Here is a 20,052-nt window from a genome sequence, read left to right as displayed (position 1 = left end):
AGGGGCTGGGTCAAGCGCTCCCCTGCTGGGACGGGGCAAGGCAGGCACAGCACGGACGCGTGGCTCATCCAGGGGTCGTGGGGAGGGGTGAAGTAGCTCTTGCCATTGCATGCCGCTTGGCTGGGAGCCACTGGACCTGTGGCTCATCCAGCACTTGTTCGGGAGAGCGCGGGTGCACATGCCACTGGACCTGTGCAGGGCCGGCTAGGTCCAGGGCTGTGCCAAGCTGTTCCTGGCAGAGTGGGGCTGCACTGGGAAGGGGCTATGGCAAATTTGTGGCTGCAGTGCAGGCTTGCCTTGCTGGAAAGAGCTTGGCGCAGCCCTGGACCTAGCCGGCCCTTTCTTAATGAGGCTGGGGGGACAGAGCCCCTAAAGCATGTGTCAGATTCAGGCATAGTAACAACATCTATGGACGCTATGAAGTTTCCTGTGCAATGCATACAGAAATCTTGGTTAGACTTTTTAACACCCTCCTTGTACAGAATCTTGCTTCAGATGGTGGACTATTTTTACAATTTTTTCATATTTGCTCAACAGTGTCCACATGTACTGAGGGGGAAACTGTTAACTTAAATTAGCTGAATTTTTTTTCCAGAAAACTATTGTGAAACATGAATGGTTAGCCCCCATGGTAGTGATTACCTGAGACCTGATTTGGGCAGCTTTTTTTGGATCCACCATGCGGACATGTTCAAAGTGTTTGAGGGTGTGCTGTCTGTCTTTCTGCTCGGCCCGTACATATTTCTTCAGCATGTTGAATACATGGCGAGGCTATGGAGAAAATGCAGGAGAAAAAATATGAGTTCAACATGGAGTTCTGTATAACTCAGCATCAGGATGCCTTTGATTAGAAGTTTCTTCTGAAAGCACATAACCAGTCACTGCTTACAACACCTACCTTTCAGGTGCTTCTAACAACTGCCACAAACATCTGCCACTTGATCTGTACGGTAGGTTATGCAGCTGGGTGTTTGCAATTTTCCCTCTAAGCTATGTGGCATGTGTGGCCATGCAGGCATGCCCGCCAGCATGGCATAAGCGTGCAAGTGTGCCCACGCACTCCACACAGCTTAGAGGGAACGCTGGGTGGTTGCTACAGGTAGATGTGGCAGCTAGAGGACAGCATTTTAAGTGTTTAACTTGGCTGGGTTTGAACGTCTAACATCATTAGTAGCGTCTAACTTAGCTGGGTTAGCAAGAAACGTGTTTCCCTGCTAGCACTAACAATAAATGATTACTCTGAATGGCACGAATGGAATGGCTTAGTTATAACATATGCATCAAAGCTGGACCCAGGATTTTATGAAATGGGGTGTGGGAGCAGTAATTGGCATTGCAAAGGTGGATGCAACCCCTGGGTGACTTCACCCTCCTCCTGGATCCTCTACAACCAGGATGGGGAGACCATATCATGGGTGCAGTAGTCAGGGACTTTTTTAAAGTTCCTGAAGTAGGTAAGAATCCCCCCAACTCGCCCTCCCTGCTCAGAGGTATATCCACGCTCCCTATTCCCCAACCTGTTCTTGCCACTGTCCTAAGGGCAAGGAGAGCTCTAGAGCCAATTCAGCTGGCCTGTGTGGGAGGTAGACTTAGCCCATGGCCAGCAGCAGCAGCGGACAGGTTCCCAGCTGCTCCTTCTGCTGCGTGGTCAGAAAGGTTGTGTGACCAAGCCACTTCTCTGTATCTGCCCCTGGGGCTATCTTGTATACCCTGGTGAGGAGAAGCAAAGTGCATCTTCCTAGGCTGAATGCACTGTGATCACCAGAGTTTCCTTGTGTACTTCTATGACTTGCCACAAGACTTCTCATGCCTTTCTACTTCAGGGATTCCCTGCCATTTCTCTCACCTCTTCCCTCATGCCAGGTGCTCTGTACAACTCTCATGGTCCTTCCCATATACCACTCTCTCATATCTCCCATGACAGTCTTTGTGTGTTCTTCAATTTCCCATCTTCTCCCCTCCTCCTTCCTCCTTAACCCCTTGCTACTTTCTAGGTCTTTGTGTTTCAACTCTTGGGCTCTCCTTCGTTCCAGTATAACTACTCCCATATAAGTTACTGCTTCTTCAATCTTGTCCCATCTCCCTACAGGTCTTCTTCTCTCCCTTCTTTCTACAAAGACTTTGAACCGTCTCTAGATTGGATTCTTGACATTTTCCATACACGGAATTTTAAGTCTTCATATGCGTAGTATGTAGTAGAGCAGCTCCCATACCTACAGCACCAAGCAGCCTGGGGACCAGGGTAATTACCTGGGTTCAAGTTTTCACCAAAATCAATAGGCTGTCCTCAAAATTTTGGAATGAATCACTCCCATTAATCCAAACATACCATATAATACATACTGCCCCAACTGGGTGTTAAATTTGCTTTACTTGGCTAACTGTGGACAACAATGGTGGACATTGGCCCAAGCACTGGCAGCAAGGGGGCAGGGTGGGAAGCCTGATTTTCAAAAATGTTAATCACTTATTCACTCCTACCAAAATCCATGAGAGCAACTTGGTGCTAAACACTTGGAGGAAGGGTCAGCAGAGAAGTCAAGCTACACATTCAGGTGCTTATGATTGAAAACTCTGGCCAATTTCTAGAGACCTTGTTTAGTAGTAGAGGGTACCAAAAATTGTATAGGCTCCTTCTCAGTATTAATAAGGCTCTCTCATCAAGAAAGTAAACATCTTGTGTTAAACCAGATGGCTGAAAACTACAACTAAGAGAATGGAGCTGCCTCTAACTGAAGATAGAGTGAGCGCACGCTGCTCCCTGGGAAGTTAGCCTGGTAGTTTCTGGGAGCAGTAGGAAGACTGGAGAGAGGCTCTTTGGACTTCTTCATGCTATTCTGCCCTCAGCAATAACACAGTGACAAGTCAGCAGTGTTTTCTTTAGCATTTGGCTGGGTTATGTCCATTTTAATTCGTTTTTATGACTTGCCATCTCTTCCCCCCTGAAAAACCAGCAACAAACATTGATTGTGGTAGTGCTGGACCAATGCTGTAGCTCTGAGGGTTCAGGAAGCATGTAAGAGGAAAGCCTGGTGGTAATACACAAACTGTCAAGGGCAGCACATTCTTCAGGTGTGGTTCCTAGATCATGCATGCTCAAATTCCAGACAGTAAGAAAACTGAACATGACATTTGGAGGAGAAAAGCAGGGAAGGATGAAGATGGCCTTGCTATGTACCAGACAAAGCTGGGTTCTTCTTCCAAAGTAGAGCTCTGTAACAACTGATGAAGGCACTGCAGACATAGGAGACATGACTGACCCAGGCAAGCTTGATGTGACCCTGATATAGTGTCCCAGACAAATGTGGGGAGAGTGAGTTAAGAATGGGTTCAGGTGTAATGGCTAATTTATAGGGAAGTACACAGTGTGCATTATACCAAAAATTATTCAGGAAGAGAATGCAGGGGTATAGCGTTCAAAGCATTAAGAATCTCTTCAGCTTGAGACATGAAAAGCATAAAAGTGGCTTTGGGATGTTTAGAAAAGAAAGAAGGAAAAGAAAAGAAAAAGTAAGAAAGTTTCTAGCCTGGAGATAAAAAGATGCAAAACTGTTTCCTGAGTTGGGTACAAAGCTCGACTGGCCTCAGGACCAAAATTCATTAGTGACACAGAATTTTAGCATGAAACTCTTAGCAAACTCTTGCTATAGACTAAGTCTCTGTAGTAAACCAACTTCTGAGTGCTGCAGTAATGATGATGCAAACTGAAATGTTGGTTGGCAACAAACTACAGTAACTGAGCCTAGAAACATGAAATAACCACAGAGAGGTTTACAACTACATCCAATTTGAAAAAAGAAATGAAATCAGATTATTTTTGTTGATAGATTGGTCTTCTTTGCCCCAAGAAATAGTATAGTATTGTAATATAGTAGGTTAGGAAAGATTAAAGAAATACAATCATTTCTCTTTCTTCTACAGACTTCCATTTAGCATTATGCTTAATGCCACAGGACACGTTTCTTGTTTTCCCTCAATACATTTTTTGTCCAATGTGATGGTCAGATCCAGGAAGATTTATATTAGAAATAGTGCCTCTAATAGCTGGCTAGTAGTTTATGACTAAGACAATAATCTTGAAAATATGCCTCAAGGAGCATGAGTGGTGGTGATCTCAGCTTCGCAACCTGGCAACATACTTCTAGTATGATAAAAAAAAGAGAATGCCCCACAGTTATTACTAATGGGGGAAGATGGATATGCTAAGTCATGAGTGACTGGAGTAACTTGGCTAAGAGAGATCTCTCTAATGTATGCACCTGAAACTTAATGAGATGAACAGGATTTCACAGAAAGGGGACGTGTCTACACATGTGCTTTACTATGCAGTTGACTAATTAGCTCCACAGTAAAGCATCACCATGTACACGTACACTGGTATTACTGCGCAGTAGGTTAATTAACTGAGCTGTAAGATATTACTGTCAGGGACAGCAGTTACTATGCCGAAGTGCATGTTTAGATGTCGACTGGGGCATGAGGGTGCAAAAGTACGGGGGCTGCCTGCCACCCAGCCCCAAACTTTTAGCACACTCATGTTCCAGCCAGCCCCTCCACCTCCCAGCCTCCTGCACCTGGAGCCTGGCGCTGACCCCTGAACCTCCACTCCTCCCTGGTTCAAACTGTTGCAGTCCTGAGTGCAACTGTGCCAGCATCTATCATGGCACCTTAATGGCACATGTAGATACACCCAGGGACTATTAAATGCAAGGTTTGCCTTACAGGACTGAAAGACAGCATGAGAAAACTCCTTGTACATAAGCACACAAACCTGCATATTTGCACTTACAGGTATTTGTCCAAGTCAAGACCCAGATTGCAATGGTCTACTTGCTTCAAAGAGCACAATGAAGTTTAGATAACAGCAATCTAAAGCACTTTAAAGCTGAGGAGATTTTCTTCTTACCCTCTGCACTATTCCATTGTCTCACACTGATTTATAAGGTTTTTGAAGTTAGCCAGGAGCTTTTGAATAGGGCCATCCCTGGGACAGCTGGATTGTATAAAATAGCATTTCTTGAACTCTGGCACAACATTCATTCCCTTAGGCAGAGAATAAACTATTCAGGTTTCCCTGAGGTCTGGTAGTTATTGAGAGTCCACAGACCTGGGTTAATTCAATCACTGTCACCAACTCACTGTCCATGACCTTGAGCAAATAACTGGCACCAAGCCTCACTTATTTAATAGAATAATATACTGGGTACTTTCCACAAAAGTAAATGAGGCACTGTCTATTGAGCATACAACAGCCTGCTTTTCCAAATTTTTAAGTGATTCCAGAAATGATCACTGTAGAGAGGTCAGTGCTCCCTCACCTTCCTCTGATGCCAGTCTCAGATTTAAACAAACAATCAAACAAGCATTATTAGAGAAAGCTATCATGTTAAGTATGGAGCAATGAGTGCTTAGTAACAGTTTTGTTACTCTGGACATTGGTGGCTTCTGATTTTGATTATGAATGAGTAAAAGCATAAGGGATGACAGGGGGAAAGGGTAGGTGTCACAGATGAATAATGGTTTGTGCTAGGCACAGACAGATAAGGGGCTCCCAGAAAAAACAGGGGAAGTGCTAGCTCTACATTGGACTATTTAATTACTATGACTCTACTATATGCATTGCAGGAACGCCTAGAGGGCTAACAAAGCACACAGAGACAGCTACCATAGCAAAGAATTTATAATTTAGGTGAAAGAGGTGGATGCAGCAAACAAGAAGAAAAGGTGACAGGGAAATAAGCACATTTGGGCAAAGTAAGCATTATTCATCACTCACTTTTTGGCTCCCTGTTATCACGTGACAGCATCTCATATACATCACAACAGAGTTAAGCTTTAAAGAGGGATTTGGAGATTTAAAGTGATCATGCACAACATGCCACAAAAGCAAAGCCAGCAAGCAAGGACCAAATGCTGCAGTCCTATTGCATGCAGAACTTCCATTTAATTCATTGAGTTACACGTGTCAGGTGGGCAGGCCCAAACTGCATGGCAGTAATGTTAATTGTAATGCTGGGGCATGCATTACTACAGGTTCTGGGGGGAAAGCCCTTCAGATAACATTTTAATTGTACATATTGCTGTTCTCTAATGGCTTAAGTCACAAGACTATCAGGACTTGTAGTAGAGATGATATCTTTTACTATACCAACAAGATTTTTGCAAAAAAAAAAAAAAAAAAAATTAATTATTTTGCAAAAATCTTGTTGATCTAATAAAAGATATCATCTCTACTACAAGCCCCGATTGCCTTTTCCTCTAGACCAATACGGCTACAACCTGGATACCTTAAGTCACAAGAGGCATTTATACACATACTTTTTCTTTCAGGGACATACCAGAGATCCGCCACTTTTAGGCAGATTTGATTAATTGAGTCCGCTCTGGACATGAGCTGATGCACACTGTGCTGTGTATAGTTGTATAAGCAGCAAAATACGCATCAGCATGCAGAAAATGGAAGTGGTGTGATTTTGAATTAAAGCACCTCCGAGGCATTTTAGTTCAAAAGTGTGCCATTGCCATTTTCTCAGCGCTGATGAGTATTTTGCCACTTATACAACTGCAAGTGTTGCAGCACTGGGTACTTTTCAAAGCGCCTGGTGCTACGGCGCTTGCACATGTAAAAACGCCCTAAGGTCTCATCTCTGATTCTACAGAAGGAGAAGACTTTGCTGTTGCTAGACTTCAAGTCAGCCCTGCACTTCTCGTATTTACTGTTTAATGTGCAGTGATGATAACTACTGAACAAGTCCTGCTGTTGGTATTTCCCAACATGAAACCCTGCTCCATAATTTTGAAGCACACTATATTTTTTTCTTTTTTATGACATACTTGTAGCTGCATTAACTAACTAAAATCAACATGACTGAATACAGAACAGAAATTACTGGAGACAGCCAGCAGGGGCTGCCTGAGACCTATAAAATAATTGCCATTGCTTTCAAGAGAGAAAACGGGACAAAACCAGCTTATATTTTTACTAGTCTCATTTACCCTACTAAGAGGGAAAAAATCCTAAAGTGATTTTCCTCATCCATGTACTTTTATTTTTTGCCATGACTGACTCTGGCTCCCCTAAATTATCCAATAGCAGGAATGATAAATTATCTGCTTTCGCACTGCATCCAGGATTTCTCCACATCCTGAAGCATCTTATTATACTAACACAATACTGTAATGCAGATTCCAGAATAGTAGAGAATCCTGATTAGTTGGCAAAGAGGTTAATTTCCCAGTAACAGGAGCATACTCTCCTTATTTATCTAAATGTAAATTGGACTAATGTGGGTACATGTTACATGCAGGCTCACACAGTTATGATTTCTATGGAAGGCTGTGGTAATCTGTTTTTCAAGCAGTTTTGACACTTTTGACTTTATTTGTACTCTTCCCAATAGCCTATCCTCTGTGCAACTCATTTCAAGCAATATTGTTAAACTCCTAACAGTTTGCAAGCATCTGCCTTTTTAAAAACAAACTTAATTTTAGTCCCCTTATGTTATTACAAAGCCTGATTACATGAACATATGCAATACTTTCAGTAATACAAAATACACTTTTTCTACAACTATCTAATAGCTTAGCTTCGAAATTACTCTATACTGTAATTAATACACTAGAATAGATGTTTACTGACTGATTCTGCCTGATAAATTCTCTTTTAAAGCTAAATTTGGGATTTAACGCAATTCTGTTAGGATCTACAATTCTATTTAGTTTTCCATCCAAATTCTATTCATTTTCCCAACAGAATGTTTCCACAGCAAAACTATTTTCCAATCGTACTGGCTTTCTTAGCTACAATTCATGTAAGACAGTTAAATAGAAAGCTACCTTGGGTCTGACTTTACCACAGACAAGCCAGTTTTTACTATTAGTATGGCATTAAGTGCTTAATCTGTAACTCTGGGCAAGTATTGGGGTTTTTTGCATAGTTTTTATAGATACTGTTTATACTTATCTTTAAAAGATACTTCATTTGTGCCAAAGACACAGTTGTCCTATATTTGAAAAAATCTATACATTACCGACTATGAAAACGCATACACAGTAGGGCAGAATTAACATTGAAAATAAAACCTTTGCTACAATGTCTTGACTTAAGTGCTCAATCATGCAGTCTTACCATTCCCTTAACAGTTTTGTAATTGAATGAAACATAATGAAAATCAAAATGAAGCAGGATATGCTGACAGAGTCAGTAGATGGCACCTATTCCTCTGAGTTATAATAGGACTGAATCTGTGCTCCTGGAACAGGGGTATCTCATCTTTGGGATGAGACAACATAAAGGTTTGTGACTAAAAATGATATACAAAGATCACCTGACACTATTAAACAAGAATGAAATACCAACCCTAATGTTTTGGCGGAGTTCCAAATCCAAGTAATTACAATCTGACAGCATAAAGCTCCTGTAGTTTTAATTGTCCAAGTTAATTTTGACATGCTCCTAATGTGAAATAGCTACTGAATTTCCATTCCAGAGAAGATGGCATTTTGAGAGCTGGAAAAGTGATCTTTATGCACAGTGCCTGAAAAGCACTTACGGATCCTGCTGGCTGAAACAGCTTTATAAATAGAAGATATTAGGAGACAGCACTCATACTATAAACTAAAGAGAAGGCCATGAAATGCTGCCTGCTGGAAGTGTTCACATAATATCCTAAATGGAGAAGGTTCCATGTCTTAATCCGTGCCATTACAAGCAGTCTTTAGTTTGATTTTATGCCAGGTAATGTTGAAAGTTCCATGCCTTTTGCCTTTATTAATCTACATTGTCAGGTTTACTGTTCCTTTTACACCCACTTTCTCTAAATAGTAGCTTTCAACTTCAATTACAATGGGGGTACCTTTATATGGAGCCCTGTAGAAAGTATTCAATGGTGGCAATGGCAACCTGCTTTTAATTACACTCACCAAATTAACCCTTGAGAACTCTTGTATTTCCCTTTTCCAAAAAACAACTATAAGCAGGCAAGGAATTTACCACAAGTGCCTTCCTAGTCTTCTGAGCCTCTATTTCAGTCTCAGGGATTCATACGTATGATGCTTTTTGAAACAATAATTTCATCGGAACTACAGAAAATGAAAACACCCAAGGTTGTCTGTATTAGTATAGACAACAACTTTACTCTTATTCTGTCCAGAGTACTGGGCAGTGCAACCAAAAAGCTCACTTAAGAAACTTTCACGTTTTAAAAATAACTTCTAGGGAAACTTACAAGTGGTGTTGTCCTTCTGATTTAAAAAAAGATTCTCACTTGGAAAGAAACTAAACTGTAACTTAGTATGCAATTCCTCCTTTGCAGCAAAATCAATCATTAATTCTAGTTCAGCCATTACTTTTTTATTAGTCTATTTGGATGATTAACTCTGTAAACATTTTCAAATAACTGTAAGTTAATGGAACTGGTTTGGCGCAGAAAAAGGTTCATCATGGGAGCATTCAGAAAGCACTGCCTCAAATACAGTTTAAGAGAAACTAAAATGCTGGCATATCATGCCAATACATCTGAAGCCTAGGATGTGGCCACCTTTTACAAGACTTTACTAAGGCCTCCCACTGTTATGTTTTCTGGTTTACTAAAACAAATTAAGATACCCATGAGACAAAAAAAAAAAAGGCCAACTTTTGGAACCAAAAATGGAACCAAGATTTAAACCAATTTTTGTTTTTATTTTATAGAACTCAAATAATAATCAAATAAAAACCAAGGGCTGATTCTCCTCTTTCTTTTTTGAAATTAAGATGGGTCAGTCTTTTTTTTTTCTTTAAGAAAAAAAAAGTGTTCCATGTTAAAAAAAGAGTTTTGGATTAAATTGAACCTGCCAGTGTTTTATAAAACTTGACACATCTAGACTTGGCTGTCTTCCAATTTGCTGGTACAAGTCCTTTCTAGCAAACTAGGTTCATCACTAGTATAACAACATGTTCAAACATATTTTAGTACAATGATTTTCAACCACGTTGCTGTTGAGATCCTTTCTACGGCCTCAAGAGGTGGCACATAACATTAGTATTGTTAGGTGTGCAAACAAGATAATAAACATAGAGATTTAAATTGTTGAAAATTCTGGCTTGCTATGGTCTTTCTGAGATCTCTGGTCTCTTATTTTTCTGTAGTCAAGAAACAAATTAAAAGTTAAGAGCTGGCAAGGGGTCCCTTGAGATTACTGAGAGAAGCCTTGAGTCTCAAAAGGTTGAGCACCACTGGTCTAGGAAAAAAATGGAGTTCCTTTTAATACATATAAAAGGTTTTTCAACGTTGCAATTACATGACTGCATGCCACTGTTGTATCAGTATGAACCTAGATTTTCTTTTCACCACCAAAGGCAGAACGTAATCATGAAGATCAACTTGGGGGGAGGAATTCAATACGTCTAGGCTTGGCAGATTTCAATTTTTATTTTTTAATAATTTTGAAGGATAAATGTTTATTTTTAAGCATTTATTTTGGTTTTTATTGACTCAAATTTTCAGGATTGCATAAAATTAGGGCTATGGAGGGCAGACAATTTATTAATGACAATATACTATTATTACAGTGCAGTTTAACCGCATACCGGGACAAACATAATTACTGTAGGACTGCTGCTATTTGAGTGGCAGAACTGCCATCTGTCCTGGCTCCACTTGCCCATGGCTCCCTTGTTCAGTTTGTCCCTTTCTCTTCTTTTGCTCCCAGTCCCCTGGGGTTTCTGGGAGTTGCAGTCCAAACTACAGTCAGAATGACTCTGTAGGATTGCTCCCCCTGCCATCACACACTCCATCAGCCACCACTTTTCTCACATTCCCTTTCTATAAATTTCTTTTTTAGCAATGGAAATATTTTTCCTTTGGTCTGTATGAGGGGAAATCAACATTGATCAATGTTTACCAATAAAAATCAAATCCTGCCAGGCCTAAATATATCCCACTTGCATGTCAAAAGTAAAATTTAAGCAAATACTTGAAATGAGTTGCATAGTTATTACATAAGATACTATTTTATTTGCAAAATGAAGAAAATTAGTGACTTGGGTTTAAGTTCTATACAAATCTGCCATTATACTTTTTAGCATTAAGATCACTGAGCAGTACAAACTGGGGAAACATTTTTACACTGGAGACTGAACCACCTTATTCCATTTTCAAAGGCAGAAATTCTGGAACATCTCTGCTGTATAAGGAATCTGAGATGATGATAAGCTTTGAGGTTTTGCACAGCCTGCATGATGTTGCCACCAGTGGCACCCTCCTTTCAGTTTTCTACCTAGTTTTGTTCCTTTTTAAAAAAAAGGATACACTTCAAGCTATGTGACTATTTTGTACTTTCCCTGGTTATCTAGCTGCTGTGTTACCACAAAGAGCTCCTTCATGGCTGGGATTGGGCATCTGACAAAGTAAGACTGTTGCCTACAAAAGCTCATGCCTCTTTGAACTAGTTCATCTGTAAGGTGCCACCCTGCCTAGCCTTCTGCCCAGACTAACTTAGCTAACTACCTCTGTGCTTAAGAAAAACATTGCATTAGTTTTGTCCTGCACATGATCAAATCGTAACAGAAGCCCAGTTTTTTTTTAGCAGAGATGGTCCCAAGTTGCCAAAGCCAGGTGGGGGTGCCCATGTCAAAGAAAGAGGTCAGCATGAATGTATGTGTCAGGATATTTGCATGCATTCATGGAAAAGATTTAACAGAATCACTGACAGGAGAGTGCCTAAAGGTGTTCTCTCCTATTGTACAATCTCTTAGTTTGCAGCTCACTGTTAAATTTAATTTTTGATTGCGTTCTTCCTTAACCTCTCTTTCTTCTGGTCTAAATCAGATTTTGCTCCTCTGCATATCCATGAACGTTTCTGGCTTTCATCATCACAGGAGCCAAACATTCCTCTGAAGTAGGAGACCATCAGTGTCCTCATTTTACGTAAGGAGTGCTGAGGCACAGGAAACATGGTTACATTGGAAGACTATGGGAAGGGCAGGAACTGAACTCAGGCTTACTGAGCCACAGCCTACTAACTCACTTGTTCCATAAGGAACAATGCATTTCCAATATCTTTAAAAATAGGCCTGTGCAATGAGGTCAACTTTTGGCTGGTATGAAGCAGGTGTTCATGTGCTTCCACGGTGGGACTGCAAAACATAATGCCATGTACTTTACAATATAATGCCAAAGGCTTCCTCACAGCTTCACTCTTGAAACCAGAAATCAGTTGTCAAACAAACTTATTAGGCTACTGGAAATGTTCAGTTTTATGTATAAAGTTTTATGTATAATAAACATATACTAACAGTTCAGCATAGGGTTTAATCTCATTTGAAGGACTCAGTGAAAGGGAACTTGCTCTGCAGAAGCTTTTATGAGCACTAGGATAATTTTCCTCTAAGAAGGATTATTTAGCAGCACCCTGAGACACTGCAACTCCTTTACAGATATTGGAAACACCCCAATATTCCTTTGAATTTGCTAGGCACACAGCCCCCAGGATTCCCCCACTCCGATGTCATTCTAGCTAGCTGTCCAATAGGGGGAAGAGATGGAGCTGAAGTTAGAGACTTGAATGGCTCTCACTCAGTTATCTCCCATCTACATTTTTCCTTAGGAGTGGATAGAGGAGAAGCAGATGGAAAATCATCAGTACTTGGATTCTGATGGTATTCCCATTCATAGGTCTGACTAGCATCTAAATAGCCATATGCTCAGATTCACCTGCAAGACTGTTCACCCACCACCCGCTACCCCCTCAAGCTCTCTACTACTGTTCAGCAACAACATGGAATAGGCCTTACCACTGCATTCAGAGCTCATTCTCCCCACGCCATTTTATTGTCTTTAATAATAGAATGCAACAAAAAACAGGGAAAAAGTAGAGGACGGGATATTTCTATTAACAAGACTTGGTGGTGAACTGTTTAAAACATCCAAGATGCTGTTCATCCTCCACAGATTCCATTTAATTATAATGGTACTCTGTTTGGTAATACACCTCATGCAGGTAATTATAGCTCCACATTGCAAAGACAGCTCTCTTTATAAAAGATCAACTTTTGTATGTACAGGATTCTTGCTGTGTATTGTTCCAGGTCTCTTTAAGATGCCATTAAAAGCCCATTTTTCGGAATGACATGTCAGTTTACATCATTTAACCTGAAGAATGACAGAGGTTGTCAGTCGTGATATTTTCCTACTTAAAACTAATTCAATTTGTTTGGTTCTTTGTGATGTGACATATGAAGAACTCAAATGGTTTTCTCCCAAAATTTAGATCACAATTTTTGCTCCTTGGCATTCTGTGTTTACAATTCATCTTTTACTGGAGGATCTCAAAATGATTTAAACATTTAATTTCATCTTTCAAATGAAAGCAAAATATCTATATTACACAGATAAGGAAAAATAGAGTTCACTAACATTGAGTGAGTTGCTGAAAAAGGTACAAAAAAAATTGGGAGCAAATCCTGGGTTAGATTTGGTTTGATATATTCCAATTACCAGTCTCAATTTTCAACTACAATTTGTAGATGCTACTATCCTGAAGGGAACTATGTATTTATCTATAATTTGCTAATCTATTCAATAATTAGATCCTGGAGGCTAGATCTGTCATGACCCTTATAGTATGGCATGACCACAAGTCATATCTTATCCTCAACATAGGCTGCATACAAGGTATCCAACACTATACCACAGACTACAGTGTTTTTTCATCCCAGATTTAGAGATGTCAGGGTCCACAGCACAGACAATGGATCAACCTTTTCCACATCAACCCTCGTTATGAACAGCACTGTAGAAAACCCTTCACAAGAAATGCTCCTCTATAAAGGCTTCTTTCATTAGAAAGACTCAAATTATTTTTGAACTTGAGACAGCTTGTAGACATGGGACCGGAAAGTTACGCGGGTTTTTTTTTGAGGGTCGCTTAATGTGGGTCTATTACTATAAGGGAAAGATAACTGAGAGCAAGAGGTTTTTGATAGGGGTGAAGGAAGTTGGCAAACCGAAGCTGATGATGGAGTATTTTTAATGGTTAGGTTTTCAAACTAATAGTTTCCCAACTCTGGTTTTCAAACATTTGTTTTTCCACTCTCAACCCAGTCTTCCTTACTTTCCTTATTTGAAAAGCATTATTGTTCTACTTATAATGTAAATTAATCAGTGATCTGAAAGCTTGTCAGGGTATTTTGTTTCCAACTCAAAACCAATACTATGTACTCTTGGGACATGGTAGCTCACCTTTTAAATCTTCCCTACTACTGTGGCTAAGTAGAAACTCATTCTCACACAATGCAGCTCAAAAACTGCTTTCCTTGTATGGGGTGATTCTGCTCCCTCCCAGGATTTTTTTTTAAAATAGGAACCAACTTATTTTGGTACTTGATTATGACAAGATGTGTTCACAGGTAGGGCAAAACTTACTGAACCTTATAGTCTCCAAGATCCAGACACATAAGAGAGAGTGGTGAAGACTTTCAACCATAAAACCTTATTTCACAATTCTCAAAAAATGTATTTTTGATTGGCTTTTTTTTGGTACTGGCACACAAATCCTTTGGATGGACTTTTTGCTATATATACCAACTTGATCACTTTTGTTACATTCTAAAGTCATGGAACCTGGGTGCTTGTCTACACAGGAAAATGTGCTGGCATTGTCATCATGGATGCTCTAGTTCTGGGTCTTCTGGCTTACAACTTTTACCGTTGACCTACAAAATCTCTGCAGTAACCTAAATACTATTTATTAAATAAGTGTCTTTCAGACAGTGAAATATAAAATAACAAACCATTTTAAACAATGTTCAAGTGGGCTCTCTTTTTTTGAGGGCCAGAGACCAACTACTCTTGGATTAAATATAAACATCACAAATCTGGCTTCATTAACAATTCCATTCAACACCTATCCTGAAGTCAGTATTTATATTGCAACTAACAACCATATTTAGCAGAGATATATGTTTCAAGATTTTAATCTGTCACTGAAAGTAGTGTCTGACAATGGATTGTTGCTCTACCAGTTTACCGGTTAAATAAACTAGATTTAAAAATTGAGATAGAAAACATCTCTTGACCTCACTGTTTTCACATCAGTCTTATACTACTGCATTTGAATATTACTTTGGTTGGATTTGGGGGCTCACATCACTCTGCTGATCAAGTTCCCTTTGCAAATATGGGCGCAGAAACCCTTAAGTTTACAGAAAACAGCTTGAAAATGTTTACTCTCGCATGCTAAAATCAAAAGCGTTATCCTGTGACCATAGGAAGGAGGACCATGTCCAGTGTCTTCCTCTTTTTAGGAAGCTGAAAGTGATTTTAGTGGCATCAGAGATAATCCCCCAAATTACCCTTGGTTGTTTCACATTTCCCAGATCATTAGTTACAACAACACTCCAACCCTACTAAAGTGATCTTGACACAAAAGGTAAAATTTGTGGTATTCTACTTACACGAGGAGGGACAGCCTGGAGAGCTGTGATGTAGTTCTCCAGAGCGATACGGCGACGGTCGTTCAGCATGGCTTCTACCCTGGCCATGTGGGTCTCCACTAGTTGCTGTCTTTCATTTGCTGCTTCTTGTTCCAGTGACTCCACTTTCTCTTGGAAATGCTGTTGATTGCAGGTTTAAACAAAGAGAATGTGTGTGAGGGAGAACAGTCATTATTGATCAACAGCACAATGGGTGAATACCCTTCCTATATGTAATTAAAATCCTTCTCAAACTTATGGAAGCCATCTGTATTTTCCAATAGGCTACTGACTTGGAAAATATGGCAATTCTGAATTTACAAATTTCCCACTGACTTACATGGGAGCTGCAGGTGCCCAGTATTGCTTAAACACCTGGCTGTATTTTATGAACCAATCAAATATTTTTGCCTAGTTCAGCATGACAGCAAACAAATCCTCCATTTGACCCTTACGCCCTCCCAAATACCAAAGTCACTTCATGAACTTCATGAATAAGAGGGAAAAACCACCTCAACTTCAAAGCTAAAAATAAGAGTTTCTTAAACACTGAACACAAAGGAAAAGATCACCACAAACTGGAAAAAAAAATCTAATAAGAAAAGGTTGAGTGGACAAAACTCACACAGAGTGAAGCAGCACAATTTAATAAGAAATATTGTATTTCTGGATTTTTGTGTTTTTTTACTAAAATCTTCCCAAAACTTTGAGAATGCCAGACACATAAATTAAAGTGGCTCCAGTGGACCTCAATGAGCCTCTGGCTCTTCTCCTTTTTGGGTATCTCTCTCTGGGATAGCTCTCTCCCACATTGTAATTGTTTTGGGAACGTGGATAGGGCTAGAGGCAAGGGGAAGGAATAAGAACAAATGTTGTACTTCTCTTGCTTTCCAAATAATTTTGGTGAAAAATCTGCACCATTCACTCTATTTCAGCTCTGAGAATAGTTCTTTGAAGCTCTTGGGATAGTCCAGACACTTACAATAACTGACCACATCTAGGATGGCTGCAGATTTGTTTTGGATGACAGTGACTTCCACTGTCTCCAAATATCTGTTTTCTTATGTCTACTTGGAACATAGATTCTTGAGAGGAACCTAAAGCTTCTAGTGGCATGCTTGAGCAGGGTTTATAGAAGCTAGGTTCCCAGCTCCCACCGAAGATCCCACTAAAAATATACAGTCATAACATAGTGAATTGTGAAGTTCTCCATTATAATTTAGGTGGTTGGGTGCTAAGTATAAAAGCAACTGTGAGTAACTGGCATCTGGCAATAAACAGCAACTGTAAGAGCAGAAAATAATACTAATTCTCCACACAGAAAGTTTAAAATTTTATCACAGCTGGCAGCCTTTGTTGTTTATTTGCAATCCCAACTGGCATGCATGTAACCCTGTGTGCGTGTTTTTTTAACCTGGATAACCGCCTTCTTATCAGCCTTTGGCAAGTTCTTTGCTTGGCGTTCTGCTTCTTCCCATTCCCTCATGACCTGCACAGAAACAAATTTGGGAGTATGACTTTTTAGTTTTTCCTCTGTTACTCTCTCATCCTGGAGTCTAGTAATGGCCAAATACAATCATTAAGAGATAATCTTTTCTTTATATTCCTCTCAACCCATTATGGAAAATCCCCAGTTAAAACATTTAGCAAACAGTTATATTAATTAAATGCAAGGAATGTACCAGCCAGTCTGAACACCCTTTCAGGTTCTTGCATCATCATTACAAAGCAATGCAGTGCATTAACTGCAGCTGTTAAACTGATTATACAGGAGCAGCAGAGAAAATGGAGCTATTAGATGGGTTACCAAACTGATTTATTCCTTATAAAGGGATAAGAAAAAGGTATAAATATGTCCTCAGTCAAAATGAACCAATTTCTATTGATTCTAAATGACATCCATTCGCATCACAAAGATTTCTAGATTTTGGTGAAGAACGTGAACTAACCTTGACTAAAACAGGTCAGGAACTACCTACAATTTTTACTAGTTGGTTCTGATCGATGTGCTATAGACACCAAGAATTGGTCTTACTTATCTTTGAAATCTCCCAACAATGATATAGAAAAACTTGTAAGTTGGCTTATTCTGACCATGTCCTCTGGGAAAGAAAAAGCAGCATTCCCCTAGCAAAGAAAGGAATGGCTCGTGGTTTGTCTCATCACGAGTTCTATTATGTGCTGCTGGAAATCATGGTATATACTTGTATAAAAACATGGCTTTGCTCATGAACTTTCCTGCTATGTTTCTAGGCAGCAATCCTCTCAGATGGCACTTTCTGTGTATTTACAGAGTTTCTTCCACTGATTTCACCTTCAGAAAAAAACAGTGGCTTTTATTTGTCAAACTAGTAGTGTTGAGGTGATATTGTAGATGCGATGGTCCAGAAAAACTATGACTTGAGGAAGAGTACTGCGATACCTGAAAGCTTGTTGGTGTCCCTTCCAACTATACAATGTGCCAATAAAAGACATCACTCCCAAACATCCTTGTCTCTTGCTTTTACAGAGTTGAAACTTAAAGGCATCTAAATCCTTTAGTAGACCTGGGTCTTATACAAAACAGAGAAAAGGGGCAGGGCAGAGTGCAGAGCTACACAAGCCACACAGAAAAGAACAAAATGAACTAAATATGGTTTTATGATCCACTTTAAGGAGGAACTTAAATTTTACAATAATGCCTCATTAAGGTAGAAAGGCAACATTAACCAGAGAAAGCAATCCATTTTTCTCCTATTGAAGGTGAACCAACATATTTTAAATGAGGCTATTTGTTGATTATGGGGTGTTTCTGATCAGCTACAAAGTAAGGCAAGTTTTGTGCTGCCTTTTCTGGGCTTGTTATATTATTTTAATTGTTACTGATTAGGAATAGTAGATCTGTGTATCTGAATGATGACTAGAAGCAGAGGCCTGCAATTATATATCTGGTAAATCATCATCTATTTTATGACAATTTTGACCAGGATCTATCATTTGGCAAAAGAAGTCCTAAGACGTGTATAGAACACATACCTGTTGCAAGTTAATTATATGCCCCTCCAATATACAGACACTTTTCATTGGGAAATAACAATCCTATTATAGTTTGTTACAAGATGTAAAATGAAAATATGAAATTTCACATGGAAAGGTTTGTAATAAGTAGCTGAAGATTGAAATGAAACACAGAGATACAAATTACACACTGCCCATCAGCAGTTATTATGTGTGACATCTTACTATCTCTCTCCATCAAAGCAACATTGGAGAGACTTTGGAACCATGATTATGTAGGGCACTTTGATGTACAATTATTAGTGTCCAGGGTGGTATAATACACATTAGACACTCATGTCTTAATTGTGAACTTGTGTCAGAAGTGAAAAATTTTGGTGGTCTTCAAAACTTGTATCATTCAGGAAGGTTCTGTTTTGAGGACTGAAATATCATCAGTATTGCAGGCTATAAAAGTCAGTAAGGACATGGGAACTACAGCATTAATTAAAGTCAGTTCAAGACATAAAATACAATGGTATGTGTTAAGGCTTGAACATTGGCATAGATTAGCAACTTTTAACTGATTTTTCCTCCTTTTAAATCAGACCTTTGACACATTACATACTCTTTTTGACACTGAACGTAGTCAGTAGTTTTAGAAAAAAATAGTTCTTTGCCCTCCAAACTAACCTTGAAATTTAAAAGCAAAGGCACTTCGCTAATCTATATGATGAAAACAAGCATTAAAAGCAATGAGATAAGGACATATTTGGCTAAACTGGGTTTCGCAGTCTGCTATCATTTCTCTAAACCTTTTAGGGTATAGGAGGCAGGATGATAAAATGACAGCTCACACAGCTGGAGTGAGGAGATGTAAATTCTGGTATCCAAAGTTCAACCCTAGTGCACTAAGAATGAATGGTTTGTGAAAAAGTAGAATAGCCTAGCTATCTTTAGAAGTAACATTCAATGTAATATTTGCACAACTTGTATTTTGAGGACTGTATTATTACAACCAGGAAAATCTGCAGTGACAAAAGCCTCTCTTTACACAGACCGATCACAAAAAAACTTCAGCTGTTACACCTGCAGCTATGCGTATGCATTAACACTACCAGCCAGACAAAACTCCTATCTTTTTTAGAAGGTCACAGGTTTAGAGAAATTATGACTGTTCAACAACAACAAAAAAAAAAAGCCTCAGCATCTGTGGGAAAACATGACAACAAGAAAAATAATTCTGAAGGTATGCATTTGCAGAAAAAAGGCTGCCTCAGGACCATGAAGTTGTCCTGTATGTGCTTATAAAGCTATTCTCCTTCATTGAAAGCACAAAGCTATCAAGGCCACACAGATTTATGGCACTTCAAAGACTTGGCTGTTTCATGCAGAGAAAATGACAACTTTTAGGTTGAGATTTAGGAGGCAAGCCATTTCAAAGTCAAATAGTCCTCAGAATTCAGGACATGCTGCATGAGACATACTCCTCTGGCAGGAGGGGTAAGAGGGAAGAGGGAGTAACAAAAATGCCATTCATTATTAAGACAAATGATAATCACAAAAATCCCATTATATTGAAACCCATATAATTTACTTGGGGGGGGGGGGGGGGGGGGGGG

General features: G+C 39.5%; 1 protein-coding gene across 5 annotated transcripts in view; it reads right to left on the bottom strand.

The window, feature by feature from the left end:
• APP (amyloid beta precursor protein) overlaps positions 1 to 20,052 on the bottom strand; it is a 494,720-nt gene that overhangs the window by 76,773 nt on the left and 397,895 nt on the right. For all 5 annotated transcript variants that reach the window (XM_019524043.1, XM_019524047.1, XM_019524048.1 and 2 more), the window contains 3 exons: positions 16,869 to 16,943; positions 15,437 to 15,595; positions 643 to 771 (listed from right to left, as the gene is read on the bottom strand). In XM_019524043.1, the coding sequence (XP_019379588.1) occupies positions 643 to 771; positions 15,437 to 15,595; positions 16,869 to 16,943 (363 nt within the window). The remainder of the gene's footprint in view (positions 1 to 642; positions 772 to 15,436; positions 15,596 to 16,868; positions 16,944 to 20,052) is intronic.

The sequence above is a fragment of the Gavialis gangeticus genome, unplaced genomic scaffold (assembly GCF_001723915.1).
Source record: "Gavialis gangeticus isolate Ggan-Ray unplaced genomic scaffold, GavGan_comp1, whole genome shotgun sequence".
In the NCBI taxonomy this organism is placed as follows: Eukaryota; Metazoa; Chordata; order Crocodylia; family Gavialidae; genus Gavialis; species Gavialis gangeticus.
Note: the sequence above shows the minus strand (reverse complement) of the source record. Positions and strands in the feature narration are given on the sequence as shown.